General features: G+C 42.1%; 1 protein-coding gene across 1 annotated transcript in view; it reads left to right on the forward strand.

Annotated features, from left to right (window-relative positions):
- LOC140084284 (uncharacterized) overlaps positions 1-21156 on the forward strand; it is a 111179-nt gene extending 90023 nt beyond the window's left edge. Inside the window, exon 4 of the mRNA XM_072126439.1 lies at positions 19366-21156. Within this exon, the coding sequence (XP_071982540.1) occupies positions 19366-19569 (204 nt within the window). The 3' untranslated portion in view covers positions 19570-21156. The remainder of the gene's footprint in view (positions 1-19365) is intronic.
- Positions 21157-22775: the final 1619 nt, after the last annotated feature.

The following is a 22775-nucleotide window of genomic DNA, read 5'->3' on the forward strand; positions in this document are numbered from 1 at the left end:
TCCATCTTCAGGCTCTTCTTCTCCGTATTTGCATCTTCAGGCTCTTTTCTCCATATTTCCATCTTCAGGCTCTTTTTCTCCTGATTTCCATCTTCAATCTCCATTTTCCTGATTTCCATCTTCAGGCTCTTCTTCTCCTGAATTCCATCTTTAGGCTCTTCTTCTGTTGATTTCCATCTTCAGGCTCTTCTTCTCCTGATTTCCATCTTCAGGCTCTTCTTCTCCTGATTTCCATCTTTAGGCTCTTCTTCTCTTGATTTCCATCTTCAGGCTCTTCTTCTCCTGATTTCAATCTTCAGGCTCTTTTTCTCCTGATTTCCATCTTCAGGCTCTTCTTCTCTTGATTTCCAGCCTCAGGCTCTTTTTCTCTTGATTGCCATCTTCAGGCTCTTTTTCTCCTGATTTCCATCTTCAGGCTTTTTTTGTCCTGATTTCCATCTTCAGGCTCTTTTCTCCGTATTTCCATCTTCAGGCTCTTTTTCTCCTGATTTCCATCTTCAGGCTCTTCTTCTCTTGATTTCCAGCCTCAGGCTCTTCTTCTCCTGATTTCCATCTTCAGGCTCTTCTTCTCCTGATTTCCATCTTTAGGTTCTTCTTCTCTTGATTTCCATCTTCAGGCTCTTCTTCTCCTGATTTCCATCTTCAGGCTCTTCTTCTCTTGATTTCCATCTTCAGGCTCTTCTTCTCCTGGTTTTCATCTTCAGGCTCTCTTTCTCCGGATTTCCATCTTCAGGCTCTTTTTCTCCTGATTTCCATCTTCAATCTCCATTTTCCTGATTTTCATCTTCAGGCTCATCTTCTCCTGATTTCCATCTTTAGGCTCTTCTTCTCTTGATTTCCATCTTCAGGCTCTTCTTCTCCTGATTTCCATCTTCAGGCTCTTCTTCTCTTGATTTCAATCTTCAGGCTCTTCTTCTCCTGATTTCCATCTTCAGGCTCTTCTTCTCTTGATTTCCATCTTTCCATCTTTAGGCTCTTCTTCTCTTGATTTCCATCTTCAGGCTCTTCTTCTCCTGATTTCCATCTTCAGGCTCTTCTTCTCCTGATTTCCATCTTTAGGCTCTTCTTCTCTTGATTTCCATCTTCAGGCTCTTCTTCTCCTGATTTCCATCTTCAGGCTCTTTTTCTCCTGATTTCCATCTTCAGGCTCTTCTTCTCTTGATTTCCAGCCTCAGGCTCTTTTTTTCTTGATTTCCATCTTCAGGCTCTTTTTCTCCTGATTTCCATCTTCAGGCTTTTTTTGTCCTGATTTCCATCTTCAGGCTCTTTTCTCCGTATTTCCATCTTCAGGCTCTTTTTCTCCTGATTTCCATCATCAGGCTCTTCTTCTCTTGATTTCCAGCCTCAGGCTCTTCTTCTCCTGATTTCCATCTTTAGGCTCTTCTTCTCTTGATTTCCATCTTCAGGCTCTTCTTCTCCTGATTTCCATCTTCAGGCTCTTTTTCTCCGGATTTCCATCGTCAGGCTCTTTTTCTCCGGATTTCCATCTTCAGGTTTTTTTTCTCCTGATTTCCATCTTCAGGCTCTTTTCTCCATATTTCCATCTTCAGGCTCTTTTTCTCCTGATTTCCATCTTCAATCTCCATTTTCCTGATTTCCATCTTCAGGTACTTCTTCAATTGATTTCCATCTTCATGCTCTTCATTTCTTGATTTCCATCTTCAGGCTCTTCTTCTCCTGGTTTTCATCTTCAAGCTCTTTTTCTCCGGATTTCCATCTTCAGGCTCTTTTTCTCCTGATTTCCATCTTCAGGCTCTTTTTCTCCTGATTTCCATCTTCAGGCTTTTTTTTTCCTGATTTCCATCTTCAGGCTCTTTTTCTCCTGATTTCCATCTTTAGGCTCTTTTCTCCGTATCTCCATCTTCAGGCTCTTTTTTTCCTGATTTCCATGTTCCGGCTCTTTTTCTCCTGATTTCCATCTTCAGGCTCTTTTTCTCCTGATTTACATCTTCAGGTTCTTCTTCTCCTGATTTTCATTTTCAGGCTCTTTTTCTCCTGATTTTCATCTTCAGGCTTTTTTTGTCCTGATTTAAATCTTCAGGCTCTTCTTCTCCTGATTTCCATCTTCAGGCTTTTTTTCTCCTGATTTCCATCTTCAGGCTCTTCTTCTCCGTATTTGCATCTTCAGGCTCTTTTCTCCGTATTTCCATCTTCAGGCTCTTTTTCTCCTGATTTCCATCTTCAGGCTTTTTTTCTCCTGATTTCTATCCTCAGGCTCTTTTCTCCATATTTCCATCTTCAGGCTCTTTTTCTCCTGATTTCCATCTTCAATCTCCATTTTCCTGATTTCCATCTTCAGGCTCTTCTTCTCCTGAATTCCATCTTTAGGCTCTTCTTCTGTTGATTTCTATCTTTAGGCTCTTCTTCTCCTGATTTCCATCTTCAGGCTCTTCTTCTCCTGATTTCCATCTTTAGGCTCTTCTTCTCTTGATTTCCATCTCCAGGCTCTTCTTCTCCTGATTTCCATCTTCAGGCTCTTCTTCTCCTGATATCCATCTTCAGGCTTTTTTTGTCCTGATTTCCATCTTCAGGCTCTTTTCTCCGTATTTCCATCTTCAGGCTCTTTTTCTCCTGATTTCCATCTTCAGGCTCTTCTTCTCTTGATTTCCAGCCTCAGGCTCTTTTTCTCCTGATTTCCATCTTCAGGCTCTTTTTCTCCTGATTTCCATCTTCAGGCTTTTTTTGTCCTGATTTCCATCTTCAGGCTCTTTTCTCCGTATTTCCATCTTCAGGCTCTTTTTCTCCTGATTTCCATCTTCAATCTCCATTTTCCTGATTTCCATCTTCAGGCTCATCTTCTCCTGATTTCCATCTTTAGGCTCTTCCTCTCTTGATTTCCATCTTTAGGCTCTTCTTCTCCTGATTTCCATCTTCAGGCTCTTCTTCTCTTGATTTCCATCTTCAGGCTCTTCTTCTCCTGGTTTTCATCTTCAGGCTCTTTTTCTCCGGATTTCCATCTTCAGGCTCTTTTTCTCCTGATTTCCATCTTCAATCTCCATTTTCCTGATTTCCATCTTCAGGCTCATCTTCTCCTGATTTCCATCTTTAGGCTCTTCTTCTCTTGATTTCCATCTTCAGGCTCTTCTTCTCCTGATTTCCATCTTCAGGCTCTTCTTCTCTTGATTTCCATCTTCAGGCTCTTCTTCTCCTGATTTCCATCTTCAGGCTCTTCTTCTGTTGATTTCCATCTTTAGGCTCTTCTTCTCCTGATTTCCATCTTCAGGCTCTTCTTCTCCTGATTTCCATCTTCAGGCTGTTTTTCTACTGATTTCCATCTTTAGGCTCTTCTTCTCCTGATTTCCATCTTCAGGCTGTTTTTCTACTGATTTCCATCTTTAGGCTCTTCTTCTCCTGATTTCCATCTTCAGGCTCTTTTCTCCGTATTTCCATCTTCAGGCTCTTTTTCTCCTGATTTCCATCTTCAGGCTTTTTTTCTCCTGATTTCTATCCTCAGGCTCTTTTCTCCATATTTGCATCTTCAGGCTCTTTTTCTCCTGATTTCCATCTTCAATCTCCATTTTCCTGATTTCCATCTTCAGGCTCTTCTTCTCCTGAATTCCATCTTTAGGCTCTTCTTCTGTTGATTTCTATCTTTAGGCTCTTCTTCTCCTGATTTCCATCTTCAGGCTCTTCTTCTCCTGATTTCCATCTTTAGGCTCTTCTTCTCTTGATTTCCATCTCCAGGCTCTTCTTCTCCTGATTTCCATCTTCAGGCTCTTCTTCTCCTGATATCCATCTTCAGGCTTTTTTTGTCCTGATTTCCATCTTCAGGCTCTTTTCTCCGTATTTCCATCTTCAGGCTCTTCTTCTCCTGATTTCCATCTTCTGGCTCTTCTTCTCTTGATTTCCAGCCTCAGGCTCTTTTTCTCCTGATTTCCATCTTCAGGCTCTTTTTCTCCTGATTTCCATCTTCAGGCTTTTTTTGTCCTGATTTCCATCTTCAGGCTCTTTTCTCCGTATTTCCAGCCTCAGGCTCTTCTTCTCCTGATTTCCATCTTTAGGCTCTTCTTCTCTTGATTTCCATCTTCAGGCTTTTCTTCTCCTGATTTCCATCTTCAGGCTCTTTTTCTCCGGATTTCCATCTTCAGGCTCTTTTTCTCCGGATTTCCATCTTCAGGTTTTTTTTCTCCTGATTTCCATCTTCAGGCTCTTTTTCTCCTGATTTCCATCTTCAATCTCCATTTTCCTGATTTCCATCTTCAGGCTCATCTTCTCCTGATTTCCATCTTTAGGCTCTTCTTCTCTTGATTTCCATCTTTAGGCTCTTCTTCTCCTGATTTCCATCTTCAGGCTCTTCTTCTCTTGATTTCCATCTTCAGGCTCTTCTTCTCCTGGTTTTCATCTTCAGGCTCTTTTTCTCCGGATTTCCATCTTCAGGCTCTTTTTCTCCTGATTTCCATCTTCAATCTCCATTTTCCTGATTTCCATCTTCAGGCTCATCTTCTCCTGATTTCCATCTTTAGGCTCTTCTTCTCTTGATTTCCATCTTCAGGCTCTTCTTCTCCTGATTTCCATCTTCAGGCTCTTCTTCTCTTGATTTCCATCTTCAGGCTCTTCTTCTCCTGATTTCCATCTTCAGGTACTTCTTCTCTTGATTTATATCTTCAGGCTCTTCTTCTCCTGAATTCCATCTTTAGGCTCTTCTTCTGTTGATTTCCATCTTTAGGCTCTTCTTCTCCTGATTTCCATCTTCAGGCTCTTCTTCTCCTGATTTCCATCTTCAGGCTCTTCTTCTCCTGATTTCCATCTTCAGGCTGTTTTTCTACTGATTTCCATCTTTAGGCTCTTCTTCTCCTGATTTCAATCTTCAGGCTCTTCTTCTCTTGATTTCAATCTTCAGGCTCTTCTTCTCTTGATTTCCATCTTCAGGCTCTTCTTCTCCTGATTTCCATCTTCAGGTACTTCTTGTCTTGATTTCGATCTTCAGGTTCTTCTTCTCCTGATTTCCATCTTTAGGCTCTTCTTCTCCTGGTTTTCATCTTCAGGCTCTTTTTCTCCGGATTTCCATGTTCAGGCTCTTTTTCTCCGGATTTCCATCTTCAGGCTCTTTTTCTCCTGATTTCCATCTTCAGGCTCTTCTTCTCCTAATTTCCATCTTCAGGCTCTTCTTCTCCTGATTTCCATCTTCAGGCTCTTTTTTTCCTGATTTCCATCTTTAGGCTCTTCTTCTCCTGATTTCCATCTTCAGGCTCTTTTTCTCCTGATTTCCATCTTTAGGCTCTTCTTCTCCTGATTTCCATCTTCAGGCTCTTTTTCTCCTGATTTCCATCTTTAGGCTCTTCTTCTCCTGATTTCCTTCTTCAGGCTCTTTTACTCCTGATTTCCATCTTCAGGCTCTTCTTCTCCTGATTTCCATCTTCAGGCTCTTCTTCTCCTGATTTCAATCTTCAGGCTCTTTTTCTCCTGATTTCCATCTTTAGGCTCTTTTTCTCCTGGTTTCCATCTTCAATCTCCATTTTCCTGATTTCCTTCTTCAGGCTCTTTTACTCCTGATTTCCATCTTCAGGCTCTTCTTCTCCTGATTTCCATCTTCAGGCTCTTCTTCTCCTGATTTCAATCTTCAGGCTCTTTTTCTCCTGATTTCCATCTTTAGGCTCTTTTTCTCCTGGTTTCCATCTTCAATCTCCATTTTCCTGATTTCCATCTTCAGGCTCATCTTCTCCTGATTTCCATCTTTAGGCTCTTCTTCTGTTGATTTCTATCTTTAGGCTCTTCTTCTCCTGATTTCCATCTTCAGGCTCTTTTTCTCCTGATTTCCATCTTTAGGCTCTTCTTCTCCTGATTTCCATCTTCAGGCTCTTTTTCTCCTGATTTCCATCTTTAGGCTCTTCTTCTCCTGATTTCCATCTTCAGGCTCTTTTACTCCTGATTTCCATCTTCAGGCTCTTCTTCTCCTGATTTCCATCTTCAGGCTCTTCTTCTCCTGATTTCAATCTTCAGGCTCTTTATCTCCTGATTTCCATCTTTAGGCTCTTTTTCTCCTGGTTTCCATCTTCAATCTCCATTTTCCTGATTTCCATCTTCAGGCTCATCTTCTCCTGATTTCCATCTTTAGGCTCTTCTTCTCTTGATTTCCATCTTCAGGCTCTTCTTCTCCTGATTTCCATCTTCAGGCTCTTCTTCTCTTGATTTCCATCTTCAGGCTCTTCTTCTCCTGATTTCCATCTTCAGGTACTTCTTCTCTTGATTTCTATCTTCAGGCTCTTCTTCTCCTGAATTCCATCTTTAGGCTCTTCTTCTGTTGATTTCCATCTTTAGGCTCTTCTTCTCCTGATTTCCATCTTCAGGCTCTTCTTCTCCTGATTTCCATCTTCAGGCTGTTTTTCTACTGATTTCCATCTTTAGGCTCTTCTTCTCCTGATTTCCATCTTCAGGCTCTTCTTCTCCGTATTTCCATCTTCAGGCTCTTTTTTCCGTATTTCCATCTTCAGGCTCTTCTTCTCCGTATTTCCATCTTCAGGCTCTTTTCTCCTGATTTCCATCTTCAGGCTCTTTTTCTCCTGATTTCCATCTTCAGGCTTTTTTTCTCCTGATTTCTATCCTCAGGCTCTTTTCTCCATATTTCCATCTTCAGGCTCTTTTTCTCCTGATTTCCATCTTCAATCTCCATTTTCCTGATTTCCATCTTCAGGCTCTTCTTTTCCTGAATTCCATCTTTAGGCTCTTCTTCTGTTGATTTCTATCTTTAGGCTCTTCTTCTCCTGATTTCCATCTTCAGGCTCTTCTTCTCCTGATTTCCATCTTTAGGCTCTTCTTCTCTTGATTTCCATCTCCAGGCTCTTCTTCTCCTGATTTCCATCTTCAGGCTCTTCTTCTCCTGATATCCATCTTCAGGCTTTTTTTGTCCTGATTTCCATCTTCAGGCTCTTTTCTCCGTATTTCCATCTTCAGGCTCTTTTTCTCCTGATTTCCATCTTCAGGCTCTTCTTCTCTTGATTTCCAGCCTCAGGCTCTTTTTCTCCTGATTTCCATCTTCAGGCTCTTTTTCTCCTGATTTCCATCTTCAGGCTTTTTTTGTCCTGATTTCCATCTTCAGGCTCTTTTCTCCGTATTTCCATCTTCAGGCTCTTTTTCTCCTGATTTCCATCTTCAGGCTCTTCTTCTCTTGATTTCCAGCCTCAGGCTCTTCTTCTCCTGATTTCCATCTTTAGGCTCTTCTTCTCTTGATTTCCATCTTCAGGCTTTTCTTCTCCTGATTTCCATCTTCAGGCTCTTTTTCTCCGGATTTCCTTCTTCAGGCTCTTTTTCTCCAGATTTCCATCTTCAGGTTTTTTTTCTCCTGATTTCCATCTTCAGGCTCTTTTCTCCATATTTCCATCTTCAGGCTCTTTTTCTCCTGATTTCCATCTTCAATCTCCATTTTCCTAATTTCCATCTTCAGGCTCATCTTCTCCTGATTTCCATCTTTAGGCTCTTCTTCTCTTGATTTCCATCTTTAGGCTCTTCTTCTCCTGATTTCCATCTTCAGGCTCTTCTTCTCTTGATTTCCATCTTCAGGCTCTTCTTCTCCTGGTTTTCATCTTCAGGCTCTTTTTCTCCGGATTTCCATCTTCAGGCTCTTTTTCTCCTGATTTCCATCTTCAATCTCCATTTTCCTGATTTCCATCTTCAGGCTCATCTTCTCCTGATTTCCATCTTTAGGCTCTTCTTCTCTTGATTTCCATCTTCAGGCTCTTCTTCTCCTGATTTCCATCTTCAGGCTCTTCTTCTCTTGATTTCCATCTTCAGGCTCTTCTTCTCCTGATTTCCATCTTCAGGTACTTCTTCTCTTGATTTCTATCTTCAGGCTCTTCTTCTCCTGAATTCCATCTTTAGGCTCTTCTTCTGTTGATTTCCATCTTTAGGCTCTTCTTCTCCTGATTTCCATCTTCAGGCTCTTCTTCTCCTGATTTCCATCTTCAGGCTGTTTTTCTACTGATTTCCATCTTTAGGCTCTTCTTCTCCTGATTTCCATCTTCAGGCTCTTCTTCTCTTGATTTCAATCTTCAGGCTCTTCTTCTCTTGATTTCCATCTTCAGGCTCTTCTTCTCCTGATTTCCATCTTCAGGTACTTCTTGTCTTGATTTCGATCTTCAGGTTCTTCTTCTCCTGATTTCCATCTTTAGGCTCTTCTTCTCCTGGTTTTCATCTTCAGGCTCTTTTTCTCCGGAATTCCATGTTCAGGCTCTTTTTCTCCGGATTTCCATCTTCAGGCTCTTTTTCTCCTGATTTCCATCTTCAGGCTCTTCTTCTCCTGATTTCTATCTTCAGGCTCTTCTTCTCCTGATTTCCATCTTCAGGCTCTTTTTTACCTGATTTCCATCTTTAGGCTCTTCTTCTCCTGATTTCCATCTTCAGGCTCTTTTTCTCCTGATTTCCATCTTTAGGCTCTTCTTCTCCTGATTTCCATCTTCAGGCTCTTTTTCTCCTGATTTCCATCTTTAGGCTCTTCTTCTCCTGATTTCCATCTTTAGGCTCTTTTACTCCTGATTTCCATCTTCAGGCTCTTCTTCTCCTGATTTCCATCTTCAGGCTCTTCTTCTCCTGATTTCAATCTTCAGGCTCTTTTTCTCCTGATTTCCATCTTTAGGCTCTTCTTATCCTGATTTCCATCTTCAGGCTCTTCTTCTCCTGATTTCCATCTTCAGGCTCTTTTTCTCCTGATTTCCATCTTTAGGCTCTTCTTCTCCTGATTTCCATCTTCAGGCTCTTCTTCTCCGTATTTCCATCTTCAGGCTCTTTTCTCCGTATTTCCATCTTCAGGCTCTTCTTCTCCGTATTTCCATCTTCAATCTCCATTTTCCTGATTTCCATCTTCAGGCTCTTCTTCTCCTGAATTCCATCTTTAGGCTCTTCTTCTGTTGATTTCCATCTTTAGGCTCTTCTTCTCTTGATTTCCATCTTCAGGCTCTTCTTCTCCTAATTTCCATCTTCAGGTACTCCTTCAATTGATTTCCATCTTCATGCTCTTCTTCTCCTGATTTCCATCTTCAGGCTCTTCTTCTCCTGATTTCCATCTTCAGACTCTTCTTCTCCTGGTTTTCATCTTTAGGCTCTTTTTCTCCGGATTTCCATCTTCAGGCTCTTTTTCTCCTGATTTCCATCTTCAGGCTCTTTTTCTCCTGATTTCCATCTTCAGGCTTTTTTTGTCCTGATTTCCATCTTCAGGCTCTTTTCTCCGTATTTCTATCTTCAGGCTCTTTTTCTCCTGATTTCCATCTTCAGGCTCTTCTTCTCTTGATTTCCAGCCTCAGGCTCTTCTTCTCCTGATTTCCATCTTTAGGCTCTTCTTCTCTTGATTTCCATCTTCAGGCTCTTCTTCTCCTGATTTCCATCTTCAGGCTCTTCTTCTCTTGATTTCCATCTTCAGGTACTTCTTCTCTTGATTTCCATCTTCAGGCTCTTCTTCTCCTGGTTTTCAACTTCAGGCTCTTTTTCTCCGGATTTCCATCTTCAGGCTCTTTTTCTCCGGATTTCCATCTTCAGGCTTTTTTTCTCCTGATTTCCATCATCAGGCTCTTTTCTCCATATTTCCATCTTCAGGCTCTTTTTCTCCTGATTTCCATCTTCAATCTCCATTTTCCTGATTTCTATCTTCAGGCTCATCTTCTCCTGATTTCCATCTTTAGGCTCTTCTTCTCTTGATTTCAATCTTTAGGCACTTCTTCTCCTGATTTTCATCTTCAGGCTCTTCTTCTCTTGATTTCCATCTTCAGGCTCTTCTTCTCCTGATTTCCATCTTCAGGTACTTCTTCTCTTGATTTCTATCTTCAGGCTCTTCTTCTCCTGATTTCCATCTTTAGGCTCTTCTCTTTATTTCCATCTTCAGGCTCTTCTTCTCCTGATTTCCATCTTCAGGCTCTTCTTCTCTTGATTTCCATCTTCAGGCTCTTCTTCTCCTGATTTCCATCTTCAGGTACTTCTTCTCTTGATTTCCATCTTCAGGCTCTTCTTCTCCTGGTTTTCATCTTCAGGCTCTTTTTCTCCGGATTTCCATCTTCAGGCTCTTTTTCTCCGGATTTCCATCTTCAGGCTCTTTTTCTCCTGATTTCCATCTTCAGGCTCTTCTTCTCCTGATTTCCATCTTCAGACTCTTCTTGTGCTGATTTCCATCTTCAGGTACTTCTTCTCCTGGTTTCCATTTTCAGGCTCTTTTTCTCCTGATTTCCATCTTCAGGCTCTTTTTCTCCTGATTTCCATCTTCAGGCCTCTTTTCTCCTGATTTCCATCTTCAGGCTCTTCTTCTCCTGATTTCCATCTTCAGGCTGTTTTTCTACTGATTTCCATCTTTAGGCTCTTCTTCTCCTGATTTCCATCTTCAGGCTCTTCTTCTCTTGATTTCAATCTTCAGGCTCTTCTTCTCCTGATTTCCATCTTCAGGCTCTTTTTCTCCGGATTTCCATCTTCAGGCTCTTTTTCTCCGGATTTCCATCTTCAGGTTTTTTTTCTCCTGATTTCCATCTTCAGGCTCTTTTCTCCATATTTCCATCTTCAGGCTCTTTTTCTCCTGATTTCAATCTTCAATCTCCATTTTCCCGATTTCCATCTTCAGGCTCATCTTCTCCTGATTTCCATCTTTAGGCTCTTCTTCTCTTGATTTCCATCTTCAGGCTCTTCTTCTCTTGATTTCCATCTTCAGGCTCTTCTTCTCCTGATTTCCATCTTCATGCTCTTCTTCTCTTGATTTCCATCTTCAGGCTCTTCTTCTACTGATTTCCATCTTCAGGCTCTTCTTCTCTTGATTTCCATCTTCAGGCTCTTCTTCTCCTGGTTTTCATCTTCAGGCTCTTTTTCTCCGGATTTCCATCTTCAGGCTCTTTTTCTCCGGATTTCCATCTTCAGGCTTTTTTTCTCCTGATTTCCATCATCAGGCTCTTTTCTCCATATTTCCATCTTCAGGCTCTTCTTCTCCTGATTTCCATCTTCAGGCTCTTCTTCTCTTGATTTCCATCTTCATGCTCTTCTTCTCCTGATTTTCATCTTCAGGCTCTTGTTCTCCTGATTTCCATCTTCAGGCTCTTCTTCTCCTGATTTTCATCTTTAGGCTCTTCTTCTCTTGATTTCCATCTTTAGGCTCTTGTTCTCCTGATTTCAATCTTCAGGCTCTTGTTCTCCTGATTTCCATCTTCAGGCTCTTCTTCTCCTGATTTCCATCTTCAGGCTCTTCTTCTCCTGATTTCCATCTTCAGGCTCTTCTTCTCTTGATTTCCATCTTCAGGCTCTTCTTCTCCTGGTTTTCATCTTCAGGCTCTTTTTCTCCGGATTTCCATCTTCAGGCTCTTTTTCTCCGGATTTCCATCTTCAGGCTCTTTTTCTCCTGATTTCCATCTTCAGGCTCTTCTTCTCCTGATTTCCATCTTCAGACTCTTCTTGTGCTGATTTCCATCTTCAGGTACTTCTTCTCCTGGTTTCCATTTTCAGGCTCTTTTTCTCCGGATTTCCATCTTCAGGTTTTTTTTCTCCTGATTTCCATCTTCAGGCTCTTTTCTCCATATTTCCATCTTCAGGCTCTTTTTCTCCTGATTTCAATCTTCAATCTCCATTTTCCTGATTTCCATCTTCAGGCTCATCTTCTCCTGATTTCCATCTTTAGGCTCTTCTTCTCTTGATTTCCATCTTCAGGCTCTTCTTCTCTTGATTTCCATCTTCAGGCTCTTCTTCTCCTGATTTCCATCTTCATGCTCTTCTTCTCCTGATTTTCATCTTCAGGCTCTTGTTCTCCTGATTTCCATCTTCAGGCTCTTCTTCTCCTGATTTTCATCTTTAGGCTCTTCTTCTCTTGATTTCCATCTTTAGGCTCTTGTTCTCCTGATTTCAATCTTCAGGCTCTTGTTCTCCTGATTTCCATCTTCAGGCTCTTCTTCTCCTGATTTCCATCTTCAGGCTCTTCTTCTCCTGATTTCCATCTTCAGGCTCTTCTTCTCTTGATTTCCATCTTCAGGCTCTTCTTCTCCTGGTTTTCATCTTCAGGCTCTTTTTCTCCGGATTTCCATCTTCAGGCTCTTTTTCTCCGGATTTCCATCTTCAGGCTCTTTTTCTCCTGATTTCCATCTTCAGGCTCTTCTTCTCCTGATTTCCATCTTCAGACTCTTCTTGTGCTGATTTCCATCTTCAGGTACTTCTTCTCCTGGTTTCCATTTTCAGGCTCTTTTTCTCCGGATTTCCATCTTCAGGTTTTTTTTCTCCTGATTTCCATCTTCAGGCTCTTTTCTCCATATTTCCATCTTCAGGCTCTTTTTCTCCTGATTTCAATCTTCAATCTCCATTTTCCTGATTTCCATCTTCAGGCTCATCTTCTCCTGATTTCCATCTTTAGGCTCTTCTTCTCTTGATTTCCATCTTCAGGCTCTTCTTCTCTTGATTTCCATCTTCAGGCTCTTCTTCTCCTGATTTCCATCTTCATGCTCTTCTTCTCTTGATTTCCATCTTCAGGCTCTTCTTCTCCTGATTTCCATCTTCAGGCTCTTCTTCTCTTGATTTCCATCTTCAGGCTCTTCTTCTCCTGGTTTTCATCTTCAGGCTCTTTTTCTCCGGATTTCCATCTTCAGGCTCTTTTTCTCCGGATTTCCATCTTCAGGCTTTTTTTCTCCTGATTTCCATCATCAGGCTCTTTTCTCCATATTTCCATCTTCAGGCTCTTCTTCTCCTGATTTCCATCTTCAGGCTCTTCTTCTCTTGATTTCCATCTTCATGCTCTTCTTCTCCTGATTTTCATCTTCAGGCTCTTGTTCTCCTGATTTCCATCTTCAGGCTCTTCTTCTCCTGATTTTCATCTTTAGGCTCTTCTTCTCTTGATTTCCATCTTTAGGCTCTTGTTCTCCTGATTTCAATCTTCAGGCTCTTGTTCTCCTGATTTCCATCTTCAGGCTCTTCTTCTCCTGATTTCCATCTTCAGGCTCTTCTTCTCTTGATTTCAATCTTCAGGCTCTTCTTCTCTTGATTTCCATCTTCAGGCTCTTCTTCTCCTGATTTCCATCTTCAGGTACTTCTTGTCTTGATTTCGATCTTCAGGTTCTTCTTCTCCTGATTTCCATCTTTAGGCTCTTCTTCTCCTGGTTTTCATCTTCAGGCTCTTTTTCTCCGGAATTCCATGTTCAGGCTCTTTTTCTCCGGATTTCCATCTTCAGGCTCTTTTTCTCCTGATTTCCATCTTCAGGCTCTTCTTCTCCTGATTTCCATCTTCAGGCTCTTCTTCTCCTGATTTCCATCTTCAGGCTCTTTTTCTCCTGATTTCCATCTTTAGGCTCTTCTTCTCCTGATTTCCATCTTCAGGCTCTTTTTCTCCTGATTTCCATCTTTAGGCTCTTCTTCTCCTGATTTCCATCTTTAGGCTCTTTTACTCCTGATTTCCATCTTCAGGCTCTTCTTCTCCTGATTTCCATCTTCAGGCTCTTCTTCTCCTGATTTCAATCTTCAGGCTCTTTTTCTCCTGATTTCCATCTTTAGGCTCTTCTTATCCTGATTTCCATCTTCAGGCTCTTCTTCTCCTGATTTCCATCTTCAGGCTCTTTTTCTCCTGATTTCCATCTTTAGGCTCTTCTTCTCCTGATTTCCATCTTCAGGCTCTTCTTCTCCGTATTTCCATCTTCAGGCTCTTTTCTCCGTATTTCCATCTTCAGGCTCTTCTTCTCCGTATTTCCATCTTCAATCTCCATTTTCCTGATTTCCATCTTCAGGCTCTTCTTCTCCTGAATTCCATCTTTAGGCTCTTCTTCTGTTGATTTCCATCTTTAGGCTCTTCTTCTCTTGATTTCCATCTTCAGGCTCTTCTTCTCCTAATTTCCATCTTCAGGTACTCCTTCAATTGATTTCCATCTTCATGCTCTTCTTCTCCTGATTTCCATCTTCAGGCTCTTCTTCTCCTGATTTCCATCTTCAGACTCTTCTTCTCCTGGTTTTCATCTTTAGGCTCTTTTTCTCCGGATTTCCATCTTCAGGCTCTTTTTCTCCTGATTTCCATCTTCAGGCTCTTTTTCTCCTGATTTCCATCTTCAGGCTTTTTTTGTCCTGATTTCCATCTTCAGGCTCTTTTCTCCATATTTCTATCTTCAGGCTCTTTTTCTCCTGATTTCCATCTTCAGGCTCTTCTTCTCTTGATTTCCAGCCTCAGGCTCTTCTTCTCCTGATTTCCATCTTTAGGCTCTTCTTCTCTTGATTTCCATCTTCAGGCTCTTCTTCTCCTGATTTCCATCTTCAGGCTCTTCTTCTCTTGATTTCCATCTTCAGGTACTTCTTCTCTTGATTTCCATCTTCAGGCTCTTCTTCTCCTGGTTTTCAACTTCAGGCTCTTTTTCTCCGGATTTCCATCTTCAGGCTCTTTTTCTCCGGATTTCCATCTTCAGGCTTTTTTTCTCCTGATTTCCATCATCAGGCTCTTTTCTCCATATTTCCATCTTCAGGCTCTTTTTCTCCTGATTTCCATCTTCAATCTCCATTTTCCTGATTTCTATCTTCAGGCTCATCTTCTCCTGATTTCCATCTTTAGGCTCTTCTTCTCTTGATTTCCATCTTTAGGCACTTCTTCTCCTGATTTTCATCTTCAGGCTCTTCTTCTCTTGATTTCCATCTTCAGGCTCTTCTTCTCCTGATTTCCATCTTCAGGTACTTCTTCTCTTGATTTCTATCTTCAGGCTCTTCTTCTCCTGATTTCCATCTTTAGGCTCTTCTCTTTATTTCCATCTTCAGGCTCTTCTTCTCCTGATTTCCATCTTCAGGCTCTTCTTCTCTTGATTTCCATCTTCAGGCTCTTCTTCTCCTGATTTCCATCTTCAGGTACTTCTTCTCTTGATTTCCATCTTCAGGCTCTTCTTCTCCTGGTTTTCATCTTCAGGCTCTTTTTCTCCGGATTTCCATCTTCAGGCTCTTTTTCTCCGGATTTCCATCTTCAGGCTCTTTTTCTCCTGATTTCCATCTTCAGGCTCTTCTTCTCCTGATTTCCATCTTCAGACTCTTCTTGTGCTGATTTCCATCTTCAGGTACTTCTTCTCCTGGTTTCCATTTTCAGGCTCTTTTTCTCCTGATTTCCATCTTCAGGCTCTTTTTCTCCTGATTTCCATCTTCAGGCCTCTTTTCTCCTGATTTCCATCTTCAGGCTCTTCTTCTCCTGATTTCCATCTTCAGGCTGTTTTTCTACTGATTTCCATCTTTAGGCTCTTCTTCTCCTGATTTCCATCTTCAGGCTCTTCTTCTCTTGATTTCAATCTTCAGGCTCTTCTTCTCCTGATTTCCATCTTCAGGCTCTTTTTCTCCGGATTTCCATCTTCAGGCTCTTTTTCTCCGGATTTCCATCTTCAGGTTTTTTTTCTCCTGATTTCCATCTTCAGGCTCTTTTCTCCATATTTCCATCTTCAGGCTCTTTTTCTCCTGATTTCAATCTTCAATCTCCATTTTCCTGATTTCCATCTTCAGGCTCATCTTCTCCTGATTTCCATCTTTAGGCTCTTCTTCTCTTGATTTCCATCTTCAGGCTCTTCTTCTCTTGATTTCCATCTTCAGGCTCTTCTTCTCCTGATTTCCATCTTCATGCTCTTCTTCTCTTGATTTCCATCTTCAGGCTCTTCTTCTCCTGATTTCCATCTTCAGGCTCTTCTTCTCTTGATTTCCATCTTCAGGCTCTTCTTCTCCTGGTTTTCATCTTCAGGCTCTTTTTCTCCGGATTTCCATCTTCAGGCTCTTTTTCTCCGGATTTCCATCTTCAGGCTTTTTTTCTCCTGATTTCCATCATCAGGCTCTTTTCTCCATATTTCCATCTTCAGGCTCTTCTTCTCCTGATTTCCATCTTCAGGCTCTTCTTCTCTTGATTTCCATCTTCATGCTCTTCTTCTCCTGATTTTCATCTTCAGGCTCTTGTTCTCCTGATTTCCATCTTCAGGCTCTTCTTCTCCTGATTTTCATCTTTAGGCTCTTCTTCTCTTGATTTCCATCTTTAGGCTCTTGTTCTCCTGATTTCAATCTTCAGGCTCTTGTTCTCCTGATTTCCATCTTCAGGCTCTTCTTCTCCTGATTTCCATCTTCAGGCTCTTCTTCTCCTGATTTCCATCTTCAGGCTCTTCTTCTCCTGATTTCCATCTTCAGGCTCTACTTCTCCTGATTTTCATCTTCAGGCTCTTCTTCTCCTGATTTCCATCTTCAGGCTCATCATCTCCTGATTTCCATCTTTAGGCTCTTCTTCTCCTGATTTTCATCTTCAGGCTCTTGTTCTCCTGATTTCCATCTTCAGGCTCTTCTTCTCCTGATTTTCATCTTCAGGCTCTTGTTCTCCTGATTTCCATCTTCAGGCTCTTCTTCTCCTGATTTTCATCTTCAGGCTTTTGTTCTCCTGATTTCCATCTTCAGGCTCTTCTTCTCCTGATTTTCTTCTTCAGGCTCTTCTTCTCCTGATTTCCATCTTCAGGCTCATCATCTCCTGATTTCCATCTTCAGGTTTTTCTTCTCCTGATTTTCATCTTCAGGCTCTTCTTCTCCTGATTTCCATCTTCAGGCTCTTCTTCTCCTGATTTCCATCTTCAGGCTCTTCTTCTTCTGATTTTCATCTTCAGGCTCTTGTTCTCCTGATTTCCATCTTCAGGCTCTTCTTCTCCTGATTTCCTTCTTCAGGCTCTTGTTCTCCTGATTTCCATCTTCAGGCTCTTCTTCTCCTGATTTTCATCTTCAGGCTTTTGTTCTCCTGATTTCTATCTTCAGGCTCTTCTTCTCCTGATTTCCATCTTCAGGCTCTTGTTCTCCTGATTTCCATCTTCAGGCTCTTCTTCTCCTGATTTCCATCTTCAGGCTCTTTTTCTCCTGATTTCCATCTTCAGGCTCTTTTTGTTCTTGCTTTTTCTTTCCATCTTGATCTTCTATTTTCTGTCTTCCGTATTATCTCTGCTCTTCTTGTTATCTCTTTCCATTTTCATCTTCTTCTTGTTATCTTCCAGTTTGTAGCTAGTCTTGGTTTTCTGATACATTAAAAGATACTAATGCTTTTCTTGAAGTCATTCAAAGTGTACAGTGGCAGGATAATTATCAACTGGCATCCATAGACGTCGAAAGCCTGTACACGCGTATCCCCCAAAAACTTGGAGTGGAGTGTGTGCGGGATGTTCTTATCAATGCCAAAAAGAAGGACATGTATATTGATTTCGTATGCGAGGGATTACGCTTGATTCTGTCGCATAACGCCTTCACCTTCGATGGCAGGTGGTTTGTCCAGAATACTGGCACAGCAATGGGGACTCCTGTGGCTTGTACCCTTGCAAATATATTTTTGGCTTGTTTTGAAGGCCGTTACATTTTTTCCCTGGACAATCCATACGCCACGAAGGTGAAGGCGTTTTACAGATATGTAGACGATGTTTTTATCGTGTGGGAGGGCGACAAGCAGTCCTTTTTGGACTTTGTCACCTACCTCAACCAAAAAAACCAAATGAACATGAGGTTCACAGCGGTTTTTGGAGGTATGGAATCGGAGTTTTTGGACGTTAAAGTCTCTGTTAAGGAAGGACAACTGCACACTACAGCCTACAGAAAGCCTACGGCCACGAACTCACTCCTCCACTACACGAGTCATCACCCACAGCATACAAAAGAAGGGTTGCCATACAGCCAGTTTCTACGACTTAGGAGGCTGAATAGCGAAGATAGTGGTTTCTATATGCAAGCAGAGCAATTAAAGTCGAGACTGTCTGAACGTGGGTACCCTAAGCCAGTGGTAGATAGGGCATTGCAAAGGGCATCAAAAGTATCACGGGAAGAGTTGTTAAAAAGAAGAAAAGGAGGGCCACATAAAAATAGGAACATAGACAAAGACAGACGTTTTGTATTTACTTTTGATTATGGTCCATGTGACACAGCCATAAAAACAGCCATTAACAGGCACTGGCATATTCTGAAGCAGGATTCCCAATTGAACCAACTTACTGCACAAAGACCCATCGTGGCGTTCAGGAGGAGTGTTACACTACGGGATAAGCTGGTTCAGAGCAGGTATTCCTCCCCCCGCGATACCTGGCTCTCCAGTGGCATTCCAAAAGGGAACTTTAGGTGCGGCACTTGTCGCTATTGCGACTTTAACAGTCAAGCAAAACACATCACCTTTGGAGGGGTTACCCAAGAAGTTAGGTCCTTTATCACATGCAGAACGACTTTCATCGTTTATGTTATATTTTGTCCATGCCAGAGATATTACATTGGAAAGACGATCAGGAGTTTGTTCACCCGGTTTAGAGAACATAAAAGATCGATCACCACAGGGGTCGGGTGCCCACGCCTAATCGAACACGTTAGATCACAGCATCATGGAAATGCTGATGTTCTTAGTTTTGCGGGCATCGAGAAGGTGGAATGTACCCCTGAGGGTGGTGATCGTGCTCAAAATTTATTACGTAGAGAAAGTAGGTGTATTATGAAATTTAATGCTATGGGTGCCCTGGGCCTTAATGATCGCAACGAGATGAGGGTCTTCTTGTAATTGTTTGTAGTATATTTTCCGCATAATATGTACTGGATCTAGTCTATCATCATATGGCTGTATGTCTTTCCTAATGTGGTTTTAAGTTTTTCATATCGCATAATGCGTTTTTAATGTCACATTTTTCCCAGCACGCTACGCTCGATCGTTCGGGGATTTCATTACCCCGCTGATTTATATTCCATTATTCGGGGCCTTCCCATTATTACCTTTAGTATTCAGCAGACTTTTGGGGTCTTTCTTTTCCCTTAATGATTACGAGCGTAGCGTGTTTGGGATCTAGATTGCGTTGCTGTTCCTATGACAACGCGCGTGTACTTCCGCTCCTTTCCCTATTTCCGGTAGGGGCGCGCATGCGCTGTCATTGCCTGGAGAAAGCGCTGAACGGCGCGAAACGGCCCGTCGGCATAGCGGCACTGCGTGCCTCCCTGTATTTTACCTGGTATGAATAAATAAAGAAGACTTTATCTACCCATGGTGAGTGCCATCCGTTCTTCTATTTTTGCATTTTTCTGGACTGCTGTATCTTATCGGACAGAGCACCACTTCGGTAGAGTTGTACACCTTCATAACCCCTGTCCACTTCATCGTACTGCCTAGCCTCGCATCAAGGGTCGGCTGTGCCCACGCATTCTTTCTACCACTGTTGTACATGGAGTCTTGGTTTTCTGTATTAGCTGAACTGCAAATAAAACCTTGGTCTACTCTTTCTTGCTGTAAACATGATGTTTACATAGATTTGGTGAAAGATCTTTCCTGGTCTTTTGAAAGCAATTTACAACAAGCCATAATTTTCCGATATTATTGTCTTTTCAGTTTTCTATATACAATCCACAAAGATGACAAAAGTAACAGATGCTGGACATTCCTGACTTCTACTTCATCTACTCACTTTATAAAAAGGTCATGAAGGATCTTGTCTTCTTTCTCCTTTCCAGGTTACTTTCTCATCGAGCACGGAGGTGGAGCTGGAGCCCGGTAAAGCCATTCGGATAACGGCCTCGGTGTTAAAAGCTACACTAAGGGTCCCTTACAAAGCAAAAGTCCGGACCCTGTTTGGTTCTGAGGTTGAAGTTTCGGGGACTTGGGAAGGAGTCTCATATTACCACCTGGTGGTTAAACAAAAGGATTATGACAAGTAGAAGATCAGAAATCCGAGGATGGGCCAATAACACAGCAGAATAATTAGTCCAGATGAAAGATTACTAGAGATTATTCTTATGATTTTGCTTTTTTGAGAGATTAACTGAAAAAATCTTTTGTTTTTCTTCTGTTTTAGCAGCAAATCTTTACATTTCTGCTGCAGCAGTGGAGAAATACTAGGTGCAGTTTTCCTGTAGAAGGTGCTGAGGGCGCCAGATTCTTCACACAAGACACGTGAATCTGGCGCTCCCTGCACTTTTTTTTTGGTGCACTTTGTTCATGCTGCAGAATTGTGGCGCATACAGAATTGGTCAGACTAAGCAGTAACAGTCCCTTTAGGTGAGATTTTTTCTGTCTTGTGGGACAAAGAGAAGCCGCTACACGGAACTGGCGCAGACACCTTATAAGTACAAGTACGAGCAGATTGAACGTTCAGTGCAAAGTCAGACAGAAAACTGGCGCAAACACTTTATTAAATGTGGCCCAATGTGATGTCCGTACTTCCTGTTGGGATTTCGATATCAGGTAAACGAGGACAAAAGTAAAAGCCGGATCGCACCAAGCAATTAGTATTTGTAATAATTAGGATTTGATAATATCGAGGGTGTTTTGATGAAAACTGTCCATTGTGACTGAAGGACGTGTTAGATCCCTATCAGTCCTGCTGTTATATATAATGTCATGATTTAATATGAGTGGGATCTTCAGGTTCATGTGCTCAGAGTTTGGCTGAACCCCACTTCTTTAAGGACATCTACCACCTGGATGAAGGATTGTAAACCAAGCACTAACCTACTGGCGTGTGCCCCATCTGGCAGGATCTTCTCACCTTTAACCCCTGATGCCCTGGTTTTACTAAAAAAAAGGCGTTAAAATTTATGTAAATGAGCCTGAGGGTCTCCAGGTCCCATAGATGTTTATTGAGCCAGAAGCTCCTCAGGTTCATTTTTATAACTTTTAAAGCCTTTTTTTTTGTAAAAACAAGAGCAGAAGAAGCTAAAAGAAGAGCGGATCCTGCCAGAGGGGGCACAGACCTGTCAGTGTGCTGGGTTTATAGGTCTTCATCCTGGTGGTAGATGTGCTTTAATGATCAGTTTTGGTTCCTGGAGCGGCACGCTCACCTGCACCTGTAACGCCTGCTCTGATCACAGTTGTTACCATCCGGGAAAACCACCAGCGGCATTAAATTACTGCGACATCTGGGAGCGACAATCCTAAAAAATATTTTAAATGCCACCAGCAACGTTGCAGAAGCAATTAAACAGTGTAGAGCGGCAGTCAGTGCCCGCATGGACTCCTTGCTGAAATCTGCGTGGAGTCCCGGGGACCCGGACCTGAACGTTGTGAGTTGGGGTCCGCTCATCCTTAGTCACGCTTCAAGATATTTCTAGAGAGGTTAAAATTTCTCTTCAGTGATCAGGATGGAAATGTCTGTAAATAATCGGAGCATTTTACTGAACCGACAATCATTTTGGAGTTTCGTTCCAGCAGAAGTTGTCATTTTTCTTGTATTCTATCTATTCTGGATATTTCCCGCTGCTTTGCTTTCCTATGAATTTACAATAAACATTGGATTTGATTGATTATTACATCTTTGTGTTATTTTCTAAATGTGTAAAGAACTTCTGATGATTTGCTTCTGGTTCTGTTCTGACCGGCCCAGTTACCCTACAGCAATGTGACCCCAGGTCCGGGTGACATCTACACGTCACATTCTCCCAAGAATTATTAGGATTTATTCGGTCCATAAATATATAAACATGTGGCTGGGGGAGGGGGTGTGTAAATAACAAATCTAATATTCTCACCTCCCTCCGCTCTTCTCTTTAGCCGTGGTGCGACTCGTCACTGTACAGAGGCCAGCAGCGCCGTCCTACCCGCAGCAGGGCACCGGCTACAGCCATAAACTACGGCTCTGGGTGCAGCCTTCAGCCTCCGTATATCAGCAAAGACTGACAGTGACAGGGGGGATTTATTTTTTACTTCCCCCCTTAGCCATATATATATATATTTTGGGCTTCTATTGAGCTTTAAACTAAGGTATGGAACCCCCCCCCCCCTTTCAGTGGATTACGGGGGACCCCTGAGAATAGGAGAAAAGTGTTTAAAATCAATGCAACCCCTTAGCACCTGCACATGTGATACCACAGGAGCCCATGATAAATGCTGCCCCTATATTTATTTGTTTTTTCCGTCCCTCTGCTCTTTTTGTTCCTCTAGTGAGTCTTTTTTCGCACCTCATTTGTCTTTGTATTCTCAGCTCTTACTCAAAAGCAAATTTTTTTAGAGTTTCTTTAGGCGCACATTTTCAAAAAGGAGCAAATTTTTAAGCTTATAACACAATAGGGCACATTTACCAAGATCGTGCCCCGATATCCTGCATGTGTCGCTTCCCAGGTCCGACGGAGTTCACCTTCTTCTTCCCGGATTGCGACACAATTTGAAAGTTAAATGCCGCGCTCAGTCCGAATCAGACGGATTGTTCAACAGCCCGTGCAAATCCCGATAAAGACAAACAGTCCGACGAAAGTGCAGCGCACGACTCTTAGTAAATGAGCCCTAATGCGCCCAAAAAAGTCTCTAAAATACATCCACAACAAACACATAAGATTGAGTTAAATCCTCCCCATGCCTTCAATAAAGTTAGAAAATGTTCTGACATTTAAAAAGACTGAACTGATTATTTCTATTCATAAATGAATGAAAGGGAGACAAATTAAACCCCATAACATGTCCGGCTGATATGCATGCGCCATATAACACAAAATGACCAAAAACTGTTATTAAAATGCAGTGCGCATCAATCATTCATACAACTGACAACCAAAGTCCTAACAAAGCTCCATACATGTCAAAAAGCGAAGGTAAGAAACTCCATGGGGATATTTTTGGGGGCTGGTTAGCTAGCACTTGTAGTTATATTCCCCTTTCCACCAGTTCCACGACATGTGGCCATGGAGAGGCGTGAAGGGGAGGGGGTGAACGGTTGCTGATCGAAAGTTCGCAAGATGTGGAATATTTCTACATCAAGTAGGACCTGCAGTAGAAATAAATGCTGCGCAGCCCGGCAACCCGAAACACCGTCCCCACCCAACCACTGTATTTCAACAGAGGTTGGTGGTGATTGGAAGCAAGGACCCAGCAAGGACCAAGGACCTAGGGTCTATGACAGTCTCCCCATCTCAGATTCTTTTTCCGGTTGCTC

Source organism: Engystomops pustulosus, chromosome 1, assembly GCF_040894005.1.
Source record: "Engystomops pustulosus chromosome 1, aEngPut4.maternal, whole genome shotgun sequence".
In the NCBI taxonomy this organism is placed as follows: Eukaryota; Metazoa; Chordata; class Amphibia; order Anura; family Leptodactylidae; genus Engystomops; species Engystomops pustulosus.